At 44.1% G+C, this 12,637-nt stretch overlaps 1 protein-coding gene across 1 annotated transcript; it reads right to left on the bottom strand.

The window, feature by feature from the left end:
• Positions 1 to 485: 485 nt before the first annotated feature.
• On the bottom strand, positions 486 to 5,802 carry LOC144741922 (mothers against decapentaplegic homolog 2-like). Its single transcript, XM_078624420.1, is given in 11 exon segments — positions 486 to 609; positions 1,037 to 1,181; positions 1,360 to 1,414; positions 1,416 to 1,498; positions 2,547 to 2,759; positions 2,849 to 2,902; positions 3,419 to 3,493; positions 3,984 to 4,118; positions 4,392 to 4,585; positions 4,677 to 4,766; positions 5,567 to 5,802. Coding segments are annotated over 11 exon segments (1,404 nt in total).
• Positions 5,803 to 12,637: the final 6,835 nt, after the last annotated feature.

Genomic DNA, 12,637 nt, shown 5'->3' with positions numbered 1-12,637 from the left:
CACCCCTGACAAAAAGGTTCCCAGGAAATAATACATTTAACGCTCAGAACAACAGCTGGTGAGCCAGAGTGAAAGACGTTTTAGCACTGAAGCTGGACTTCCTCATACAATCTTCAACACTGAGAAATTATTCACAGATATTTTTTGGTATTTTCTTAACTTGCTGGACTAAAAAACCAATATACATTTGATTTGTACCCATATAGATTTAATATTAAGGATTTTTGGGGGAAAAAGCAATTTAACAAGGTGCATGACAGGTGAGCAACAAAGTGCCAAATTCTTCACTGAAAGTGTGTGTGTGAGTGTCACAGTGTGTGTGTGTAAGTTGAAAGAGGGATGTGGAACTGGGCCACAAATACGATGACGGGACGTTATTGTGGGGTCTCCATGTTTTTCATGAAATGACTCACAAGTTTGTGTGACTCGAATGACCTTTGTAATGGGCTGCTGTTGGTTTGAGGGTTTGAGGGTTCCGCGGGTGTTTAGGACATACTGGAGCAGCGCGCAGACGGGGAGCCCATCTGGGTCAGAACCTTGTCCAGCCACTGCAGAGGACCGTTCAAATGCAGCTCGATCCAACATGGAGTGCTTGTTACAGTCTGCCGCCTGGAAACAAACAACGAGAGTGTTGGATTTTCAGAATTGTGCAGAGGATTTTTTTGTTTTTAATATCACCACCACACAAGACTTTGGACAGATATCACTGCAGTTCCAACAAACTGTGTATTCTGTTGTTCTGTTCTGTTTCAGAGGAGGTTCACGCATTGATACAAGTTAACTGAATGTATTCAAAAGACAAATTTAGCAAAATGTCATGCTGACCACTGACCATGGGCTGTCAAATTGTAACACATCATGAAAACATCACACGTGTTGAAAATGAAAACACGGTGTAAATGTCCCAAGAAACTCTAGCCTGAATTTTAAACAGGTTATAACAGTTCTAGTGTGACAGAATATTCCAATTTTGCAGAGAGACAGTTTGTTTTCTCCATGATCACCATGAGGGACTCGCTGCTGTAGCACGGTCTACCTGTACTCGGCTCCCCAGCCTTTTACGAAGCTCATGCGAATGGTGCACATCCTGGTGAGCTGGTAAACGGCCTCAAAACCCTGGTTGACTGACTGCGCAAGCAGCGCTGCAAATTCCTGGTTGTTGAAGATTTTTAGATTACAACCTGAGGGACAAGACACATCAACGTGAACTTAAGTCAGCCTTCACTGCTCAGGAGAGATCAAGATCAGTGACTTGCCAGTGAAGAAATGTTAGTAAATCATACCAAAACTATAAACTATCCAGAGACATAACTATTTCAAAAATGAATGTAAGACACTCTGATGTAACGGGACACTTACCTGGTGGGATTTTACACACGGTCGCTGGATGCCAGCCGTACCGCTGGTTGCAGTTTTGGACTCTGGACAAAGATGGCGCTGTCACTCAGGCACTCAGCAAATACTTCTCCTCCGATGTAGTACAGTCGAACTCCTCTTCCTGTTGACACGGAAACAACACGTATAACACTCTGTTGTCAGTCGTTTACAATAAACCTGGGTATTACATGGAGTAGGTGCTTCAGCAGAGTCTGGAGTCACCATGTTGGATTTCAATGTCACGACAACTGTAGAGGAATTTCAGGATTACCAATGCTATAAAAGCATTTTTCTTAAAACGCATTTCCACATTTTTCATGTTAAACATTCTTTCTGACCTGCAACTGAAAGACTTCAAGGCTTTATACTGGGAAGAAATATCATTAGCCCAATGGACCCCTGACAAAATATGGCTTATTTTAATGACATATTTAATGTCTTATTCACATATAGTTAATGAACTAAATGAAAATATATATTACTCCTTATTTTTAAGTCACCAAACTAAGGCTTAAACTGGTGATGGGTAGATGAGGCCTCGTGAAGCGTTGCGGCACATTTGTCCAACTGTATTGATACTGTGTCGTACTGAGTCATCGTTACTCAATACAGACACCTGCTGGATTGTAACCGTTATTGCAGGTTAACCGTGATGAGTGACTCCGCTGACATACTGATTAAATTACATTATTTGTTCTTGTATTATTGTTATATTGTGAAAATAGCTTTGGTATCTGTAAAATGTGCAGATGATGATGTGAACGTGTGTCGAACAAATGAGTCATTTAACCGGCAGAAAATAAAAGTATTTTACACAAGTATTTTACACGAAGAGTCACTTTGAAATGATTTGAATGCTTCCCACATGACAGACATCTTGCTCTTTCTTTCGGGCAGAGATGTATCCTGTTGACAGATGCGATTCCTTATAAACAATTTGATGACAGATGAAACAGCATCTGCATCGGTCACGTGACTTTTTCTTAAGCGATACGTGCACCGTCGGGTTTCACTCTGAGCTCTGACACAGGTGGTCACATTACAAAAGTGGACAAAGCTGCTGACAGCGGTTCTGGTGTAGTTCAGGAAAAGCCCAGAAGGAAGTCCTCTGACTCACAGCACGTTACAGGCGTAGACTTTTACAGCGTCTGAACCGAGCTACGTCTTACCTATGTGCCTCCGGGTCATCTCCACAGTGGCATTTCTGTTGACATTCGACAGCAGGCCCAGGCAGAAACGCTCAGAGTTTGACGGGTCAGTGAAGCCGTCCACTGTCAGCGAGGGCTGAGAGGCGTGAAACGTTTCCCCGACGCGTTGGTTCAGCTCATAGTAAGCTATGGAGCACCAGAAGGCCGGCTCTGAGTAGGTCACCGGCTGCAGGTCTACAGCGGAGGAGCTGATGTTAGGTTTACAGATAAAAGACACACACACACACATACACCACACCAAAGCTTCAGGATGTGCATCGTACCCATGCTGTGATTGACAGGAGACAGAGTGCTGGGGGAAAGCTCTGCAGGAGAACCTGGTGGAACATACAGGAAGTCAACCAACGCAGCGGACGCATCTACACATAACCGTTTATGTAGAAAAAAAGATTTCAATGGCAACATTTCAACTTCTCTTTGATAATATTCTCAAACTAATGGATGTTGTCACTGGCCCCTGAGGTACGGTCCACCAGCTGGCAATCAAATGACCTTCAGTTTAACTCAGTGAAGACGTATGTTTGCAGTTAATGATCTGCAAGAATCTTAAGTCAAAATCTCACCTTCATCTGTTTCAGTCAAAGCGTGCACCAATGTAGTTACTTCTGTTTATTGTTACAGTAACTCTTCCAGAAGGCCCCAGGGGCCCGTTCCAGAAAGCAGGTCTACTAAATGTTTGTTCATCCTGGAATGATGAAAACTCTCACAACTTACCCTCCTTTCAGGGTGACTGATTTCAAACTGAATTCAAACATATGAACAGCATTGAAAACGGGCAGCTGTTTCCATGACAACAGATGATCTGCGCAGACAGGAGGGGAGCGTTCAGGTACCTGTGTCCATGCTCTGGTTCATCTGTTGATCACTGGCCTCCCCATCCTCACTGATGTATCCCGGTGGAGGTGTTTCTGTTCCAGTGGCAAGGGACAAAAACATCGTGGTGTTAGAGCCGGCTGACTTCAGTACAGAAATGTTGCACTTAAACGTTTTGTCCTGAAGTGAAATTTTTAAATTAATATTTTTCTCAATCCAAGGACAATAAGAAGTTAAAAACAATACAGCAAATCATGCAGAGCAACCAGCAATTAAATACCACACATCCTCCATTTCCTATTGTGATGACTGAAGAAAGAAATGAACAGAAACGGCTAAACATTGGGTTTTATCAAACTGTCCAACTCTTTAACAGGGTTTTCCAGCACCATGGAAGTAGAATGAACATACAAACATCACACTATATCTACCAGATTCTGCCTTGTGGAACATTCTAGGCTGAATTGTCAGAGCTCTAAAAGAAAGTCAGTTCATTTAACAAATGTGCTTCATCGATGCTCATTTCATGCATCCACAGTTATAAGACTTTCTTTGTGATGCCAACAGCCGTAGTCAATCACAAACCTGGTATATAGTTATTTGGAGGTTCAATTCCTGCAGGAAAGTTTGTGTTCTCAGGTATGGAATGAGTGTAGTCATCCAGAGGTGGCAGCTCAGTCAGGATTTCCGAGTGTCTTGGCACAAGCACAGGAGGCAGCACTGCAATGTTGTGAGTGATGAACGGAGAGAAAAAGTTTGTTTCGACTGTATGTATGAATTTCTTCCTAAATTACTATTTCAATTGGGAAACTAGCTATTCCAAAGAAAATGTAATATTTAAAACATAATGAGGAAATACTAAACATTTTTAAGATATAATGAGGAAACACTAGCAGCAACCGTTTCCAATGAAACTAAAATAGCCCCAAGAGGTGCTTGACATGTTGGAAAGACTAGATTCTTTATTCGATTCCTTCCAGAGAGTCATCTCACCTGGGGTCTCCACCCTCTGGTAATGGTAGGGGTTGATGCAGACCTCGTCCTTCTTGAGGTGGAAGGCATACTCACAGGCCTCAATGGCACGCAGCTCGTGGTGGCTGTGGAGGTCGGGCCACCGCCACAAGCGGCAGTAAATGACATGGGGAAGCCCCTTCCTGTGGGAGACCTGCAAGCGGCCGTCGAGGGATCTGATTGGACAGGAAATGGAGGTGAGAGTCACACGGCTGGGAGAGAATGACACCAAGATGATGGAGTCGGTTGTATGCGACAGATATTCACCTGGTTTGGTCAGGGTAGCTGTAAAGGCCCGATGTATCCCACTGCTCTATCGTATTTGGTGTGCTCAGGCCCCAGATTTCGGAGCAGTTGCTGTACACACAGAAACAAACAGGAAATGATTTCTTCAGAAATATCAGAGGAGGAGGTGAACATTTTCAGAGAGCATGAATGACAAATGTGAACTTCTAACAGATTTTTTTTGGTAAGAATCAGGAAGAAAAACATAACTTTGAATCTGCAAACACAATTAAACAGCTACAGCAACATTCATCAACAGTCATAGAGTCAAATAAAGTAAAAATAAAATAACAGCAAAATATGACACTTCCATATGTCGTCTAATTCATAACTGGGTCGTAAACCATCTTTCCACCACTAGAAATGACACGTGGCCAAGATGGCATCTAGGTTTATCATATGTATCACTATTGGTACGACCCCCACCCTGGGTCCATTCTGTAACAAACCCTGTCTACAAAAAATGCACTTGGAGAGCCGCTGTAGCTCTATTTACATAACAGTGGGGCCTGGAACCGTTTTCAAGCGATGACAATGAGGCAGCTATCAACATAGACAAACATCTGACACTGTGTTTGATGACACATCGGTGTGGAGTTCCCAGGGATCTGGCTATTAAGGTTGGCAAGCGACTAGAGAAAATCTCTTCAACAAGCCTTTCTCACAGGATACTTTTAACCAACACTTGATATTTTCATACATTACCTCTAATAAGATAAACCTTTATTAGTCTCACAGTGGAGAATTTTAATCACACCCCAACATGAATAACTTTACATGACCACAACTTTACGTGCAATTCGAGTAGGGAGTCACCAACTAGGCAGTGATTTCTCTTCAAACACTAAACAAACAGTAAGTTGACAGGATACCTGGGGATGGTGACACACTTGGTGTTGCAGTTCTGTGTGGTGATCGCTTTCTCCAGCTCATCTAACTGGCCTGTCTTTTTCAGCTTCTTCACTAAACTCTTCACAGCCTTCTCACACCATTTCTCCTCTTGGCCATTCTGCTCCCCGCCACCCGCTCCACTTGGGCCGCTGGATGACTTCTTCCAGCCCAACAGCCTCTTCACCACCGGAGGGGTGAATGGCAAGATGGAGGACATCTCGGCTGGACAGACTTGGGGGTCTCCAGAGGATTAAGACAAGTTCTCTCCCAAACACGCACACACACACACACACAGGCAGAGGGGACCGAGAGCCCAAGGGTCCTTGCTCTGTCGGGTCCCCCTACTGACCAGTGTGTCACAGGGAGGGAGCCAGCACCAACACGATGTATTCAAGAGATGAGCACCCTAAAAACAAACATATTAAGGATACAATATCATCATCATTGTCATAATACTCATCATCACAACCTAATACCTATAACGAATGCAACACATGTACTCTGTATAAGAGTAGCTTTGCCCAGGAACTGTACTTGCTATGGGGCTGATCATTTGGTGATTTGGAACAGTCCAAAAATTACAATTTGATGTTAGCTTGACACAAATCAGGCTTGCTAACTAGCTGCCAAGTCTGCAAGCTTATACAGCTTATGAATATGTGATACAACCCTGATTAACACAGTCACGACAGACTATGAACCACATATGCAGTATAACAGACAGGCAAACAATATGACCAGGATTTGGACCGGGCAGGTACTGTGACAGCGCCCAGTGCTAACACCAACTGGCTGTGGGAGGCCGGGGGCCTGCTGGACTCACATCACAACAATAAGTTCACTGGCTTTAGTTTGCAGACAGCATCAAGAGTGAAAGACATCAGAGAAAACAGCTTGTTTTAAGGTCAACGGAAAGGCCCAAAGAGCAACGTTGTTGTAACCGAGCCAGCAGAAAGGCAGTTCGTGTGGAGACTGCTAGCTTGGTCAGCTAGCGTTAGCATTAGTCAGCTAGCTGCCAGCTTGTTATCAACAACCCTTTTGTTGTGATCCACGAAAAAACCTCTTCGGCGCAGCAGTCAAGTTGCGCTCCTGTGCTGCCAAACGTCACTTTTGCAACATTTAATTCAAGTTACGAACAACACCTTTGTACAAACAGCCACTTTATTAATGAAAACGTTCTCACGTTTAGTTCCAACACAGAGCGATGGAAGAGTTCAAACTAGATGAACAGAGCACCGAAAATGAATTAGCATCTCGGGGCAAACTCTTGTGAACTACCGCTCTGGCTCCCGCTGGCTAACGGAGCTACATCTCACACAAAACAACATCCCTCAAAGTCCAGAAAAACGCCAGAAGCACTGCAATATTTACCCCAGTTAAACACTACGACGGCCCGCTGCTTCAGAGAAGATGCAGGGGGCTGTAGGCACGTCTTCTTCACATCTAAACATCAATGCCCGGTCGGTGTTTTACGGCTGTGAATCCTGACAAGGCTCTCAGGCTTGTTCTTGAAGTTGCTACTGGCGCTAGTTAGTAGGTTCGGTAGACCGGAACAACACAACACAAAGATGGGACGTACGAGCCGTCATCTGCCGCCGTCCAAAGTGATTGGAGGGCTGAAAGAAGACGACATTTGGAATATAAAGCAGCTTCCATTCAGTAATTACATCTGGGATCCACTCAGTGTTAATTATAGTAATATATTCCGACCAAACATAAAAGCATAAATGGCTTAACTGTTTAAACACTGTGTTTACAATGATGCTGTTAGAATATTCATTTGTACTAATGTACATATCATTCATGAACTCTCTCTCTCTTATGTGTGTGTGTGTGTGTGTGTGTGTGTGTGTGTGTGTGTGTGTGTGTGTGTGTGTGTGTGTGTGTGTGTGTGTGTATTATTGTTTTTATTTTATTTTATGGGATGTGCAATTCAGCCTGTGTACATAGTGGTGCATACAGTTATACAGCCGTAAATTTTATTTTATTTTGATACATTTTATTTAATCTTTTATTTAATACATATTTTAAACATTGAGTATTTTAGCAAATGTTTAGTTTTTATACTCCATCTTGACTGCAGCTGTGGGAACAACGGTATGTCCCTCTCGGATTAATAAAGTACTTCTGTACTGAAAGAATGTAGTACTTGACAACATTGCTGACGTTGCCTTTTGCAGACATCGCCAGCTGATTGGTCAGAACAGTTATGGCCCGCCCCTCCATCAGGTGTTTAATCAGGGTCCATAGAAATCACCTGGGACCGTTATAAAGCTGGTGAAGTGCAAGTGGCAGTCTTCAGTCCGTTTTATTTTCTGTGTGCAGATGGATGTTTGTTTGTATCTTTGTGCAGTGTTACTGCAGCTGTCAGGATCCTTGCAAGGTGAGGCAGGTGTGCCACAAATTGAAAATCCAAGCTGTCTGTTTTGGGATGAATGTTCTTGGAGTAAGACCTGTACCTGTGTTGTACCTGATGTTTCAGCTGGAAGCGGTCCCTTGAGGTGTGGCCGGGGCTCCATGCAGTGCCAGGACGGCTCAGACTGTGTTCTCCACAGCCATGTGTGTGATGGAGAACCTGACTGCAGGGATGGTTCAGATGAGCACGACTGTGCAACAGAATGCAGCGAAGGTACTGTACTGGACTCCGGGCAAGCAAGTCAAAAGTAATTTTATCTGGGGATTTTTTGGTGGTTTAAGATGCTTCGCTTGGGTAAATATGGAAAGCTCACAGTTCTGCCTTCCAGTTAAACTACTTTTAATGTGTTTGTTTATTTCAATTAAATGTCATTTTTCCAGCCCAACATCACAAATCAGAATTGTTTCCATGGACTTTACAGCCACAATACAGCACCCTCAGCCAGGCTGAGGAAAAACTGTCAAAAGGCAGAAACCTCAGGAACAGCTGCAGAAAGAGGGATGTTTCCCTGGAAGGAGCAGACCAGCAATAGAGGCTGCATGAAGACACTGAGGTGGTAATAAAAAGGATTCAGCTCTGAAAAGCTGCTATGAATGTCCAGTGGTGCACGCACACGCCCATTCAATGAGCCAGGGCAGCCTATATTATCACCACACATACAATATATACATATACACTGTCCCTATAATCACCCATGCATACTTATTCCAACTTCTTTTACTACTCTTCTTGACTTAACAGATCCCCTCTCAAATATCATTGAATTTCTTTCTAAGCTGCGACATGTTTCATTGTTGCTTTAGTTCCAGTGCAGCCTGTTCCATGATTGTCTGGAAACACAGAAGCTCTTCATCGTTGTACATATACTTTAGATTTGACGGCCCCCCTTAAATTATAAAAAAGAAAATATTTTATTTTCAGGAAATGCTGATAACAGTACAAGGAACAGATTACACATTGATAGTGTTCTGGAACCACGTGGAGCCAGGTATCTGTTGCAGGATTCTTACTCATTGTAAGATAGCAACGGTTTCAAAATCTGTGTATAGAATGCCGCAATAAATGGTCAGACTGGTTGTGGGGGGGGGGGAGAGTACAGGCTAGGTTCATAGGTTCCCTGATATATCAGTTTGATCCGATCCTGGCAAAATTCTGAATACTACAGGTATCCACAACAGGTATAAATATGCTTGTGGATTTTCAGCCACTGATATAAATCAAAGTATAAAAGATACTGGGTAGAAATGCACTGCTTGGCAGACGTCGGTGCTCAGAGAATGCATTTTTCTGTTATCTTGTTTTAATTTTTTATCATAGTAATTTAGATATTCTTTACGAATCAGGTAAAGCTTTAGTGATAGTTTTCTCTACATGCACACACTTCCAGTCATAAATCATTTTGAAATGTCTCTGTAGTTTCTCCTGTCCAGACCTGTGTCTTTTGTGGTTTATTGTCCTGACAGGCCAGTTCCAGTGTGCCCATGGGAAGAAGTGCATAGACAGTGCGCATGTGTGTGACGGTGTCCCCCAGTGTCAGGACCGCTCTGATGAACTACACTGCTTGACAAAATCTGAAGGATGTGTTCACCACTGTGACAACAAGAATCGCTGCTTGCCTGCCAACCTGCTGTGTGATGGCGAGAGAGGACTGTTTAGATGGCACAGATGAGGAGACATGTGGTAGGAGATCATGGCTGCAGCTATAACCTTCCACAGCCTCTTGATTTAGGGTTTGTGTGCAGAACATTATGTGAAGTTTTCTTTTCCTGTTTGGCTTCTGGATCAGAGGATCAAGAAGAGGAGAAACGTGAGACGCCAGAGGGGACCAGTGCCACGACGACGCCTACTGTCCCACCATCCACCCCCATCAAGTGTTCTTACGGCTCCAGGCCCTGCAGAGACGGCACAGAGTGTGTCCTCTACAATCACGTCTGTGACGGCGAAGCCGACTGCACAGACGGCTCTGACGAGGACGAGTGCTCATCCACTTGTGAATCGGGTAATGAAATGGTTTGACGCGCACACGTGTGTATGTGTGTGAGATAACTATGCATCTAATGACTTGTAGTGTTGAGTTGTTTGTAGTTGTTAAAGTCCAGAACAGTACAAAGGTTTGATTGGCTACACCAGGCCCACCAGTATTTTGACAAATGGTAAAACATTTGGATCCAAACAATACACTACATCATATATGTACATATCAACTCATTAGTACAAATATAAAATGCAATTTTATAAAAAATCGCAACCAAATCTTGCTGGTGCTCCAATAATGCAAGGCATGTAACATAACTAAGCTTGTTTTTTTTTTTTTTTCAAACTGAGTTATGTCTCACGATTCACAAACATCCTGTACGTGAGGACACACAAGTATGTGATCTCACTTCGTAGGCCATACACACACCACACCTGTCACTGATCAGCCAGTGGTTGATTCAGTCAACAGTCATGTTCTACTAGCAAAAGTCAATGCAAGGACACATGGCTCTCAAGCAAATGTGGCGTCGGACATGTAAATCTAATCTTGTATTTGGTAGCGAGACAAACACATTAGAACTGGGTGCTGTTGGAGCGCGGCAACAGCGGCACCTCAGTTCTATTCACTTCTACATGTCAGAGAATGACTGTCACAGCAACTCTTAGGACGTCATGCATACCCACTTTGCAGGTAGCAACCAACATATCCAATACCAAGCTTTCATGACTGTAAAATCTTGTTAATCCGTATTCTAATTATGAAAATGTCACTCCTGCATTCAGTCTTTTGGTATTTTCCCTTACTGTAGCTGTCAAACACTGCACAATAATTTATAAAGTCCTTTTAGAAGTCAGACACTGTGCAGGAGGCAGCAGGTAAACGAATGAAACAATCACAGGAAAACATTCAAACCACTCTGAAGATTGACACTTATTTTTCTATTAAAAGCAATCGAACATTAAGCTTGTAAAGCTGTAGCAATTGCTCCTGAATCAGTCGTAACTGCTCATAACATAGTTGTTGTGCGCTGGAAACATCTGGTTATCAGCTGGATTGTTAAGGTTTATGATCAAATAATGTGATCACTGCTGGCCTTTGGGTGACTCCATGTCGTGCAGACCAGTTCCAGTGTGCCCATGGTCAGAAGTGGCATCGAGCAGAGCCAGGTGTGTGACGGTGTTCCTCAGTGTCAGGGACCGCTCGGACGAACTGGGATGTGCCGAGCACATGGACGGCTGCGCTCACCAATGTGATGACAAGAGCCGCTGCATTCCCAACACCTTCCTCTGTGACGGGGAGCGCGACTGCTTAGATGGCAGCGACGAGGCCAACTGTGGTATGTGAAGGAGCAAGGAACACCTTGAGGATGTTCATCATGAAATGAGGAAAACTCTCAAACTGACAGAAATGAAACCAAACGTTTGAAGTTTCCTGTTTCAATTCCGTCCATCAGTAACTCTGAAATGAAGGTTCCGTGAACTTTTTCTCATTAAACATTAAACAACTTCCCTCCCCGCATCCTGCTCAGTAGCCGATGAGAACTGCAGTGCCAGTGAGTTTAAGTGCACCAGTGGCCAGTGTGTGCCGGCCGCTATGCACTGTGACGGCCACCCAGACTGCTGGGACCAGTCGGATGAGGAGAGGTGCTCCAAAGTACCCGTCTGCGCTACCAAGCACCGCTGCCCCCAGAGCAAAGAGTGCCTGGTGCAGGAGTGGATCTGTGACGGCGACCAGGACTGCAAAGATGGCACAGATGAGAAGGTGGGGTGTCTGAGAGTTTGATCTCTAAGCTGTTGGTCAAAAACTCAACCTCAAACATATTTCTGGATCATGGAAAGAATTGGATAACATTTTTGAGTAGGTAGAACAGCTCAAAACCAGTGATTTAAACACGTGTCCTGAATTGATTATTCTGCTTCAGAGCGGCTTGAATAGCTGCTGGGGTTCATTTCAGATTATGACTTTCACTTGTAGATGGCCACACGCTGACCAGTGTTTCCTCCTCCAGGATTGTCCTGTGGCTGCACTGAGCTGTGGCGATTACCAGTGGCTGTGTCAGTCCAGGACCAAGTGCATCCCCACCGCCTGGAGGTGTGACGGCATGAAGGACTGCGAGGATGGAAGTGACGAGAGTGAATGTGAGTCAATGCACATTTGACAACAAAGAGGTAGTTAGTTTCACACGCACGTGGCAGTGTTACACGTGTTGTATAATATAAGTAGTGTAGTCACAAACTGAGTCAGCAGTCAGTTTTTACAATGGAGTTTTCAGAACAAAATGTTGTGGTACAAAGCCTCTCCCTGTTCTCTCCCTGGCTGAAGACACTTCATCACGTGGCAGGAGATCAGATATATATTTAGGGTTAAGTCTGGAACGTGTCATCAGTAATGTCTACAATGAATTGTAAAGCTGACTGTGGAAAAGACTTCTCAGCCTTTGACCCTAAACTACAGTGTGTGTGTGTGTGTGTGTGTGTGTGTGTGTGTACACACCAGGTGCCCCAGTGACATGCCTCCCTCACCAGTTCCGGTGCAGCAGTCAGGAGTGTGTGAATCCAGCCCTGGTGTGTAACGGCATCACCGACTGTGCAGACGGCTCAGACGAGGAGGGGAGCTGCCAGATAAGCTGTACAGAAGCTGATCTCAGCAGCTGCACCC

The sequence above is a fragment of the Lampetra planeri genome, unplaced genomic scaffold (genome assembly GCF_965212315.1).
Source record: "Lampetra planeri unplaced genomic scaffold, kcLamPlan1.2.h2 scaffold_779, whole genome shotgun sequence".
NCBI lineage: Eukaryota > Metazoa > Chordata > Hyperoartia > Petromyzontiformes > Petromyzontidae > Lampetra > Lampetra planeri.
Note: the sequence above shows the minus strand (reverse complement) of the source record. Positions and strands in the feature narration are given on the sequence as shown.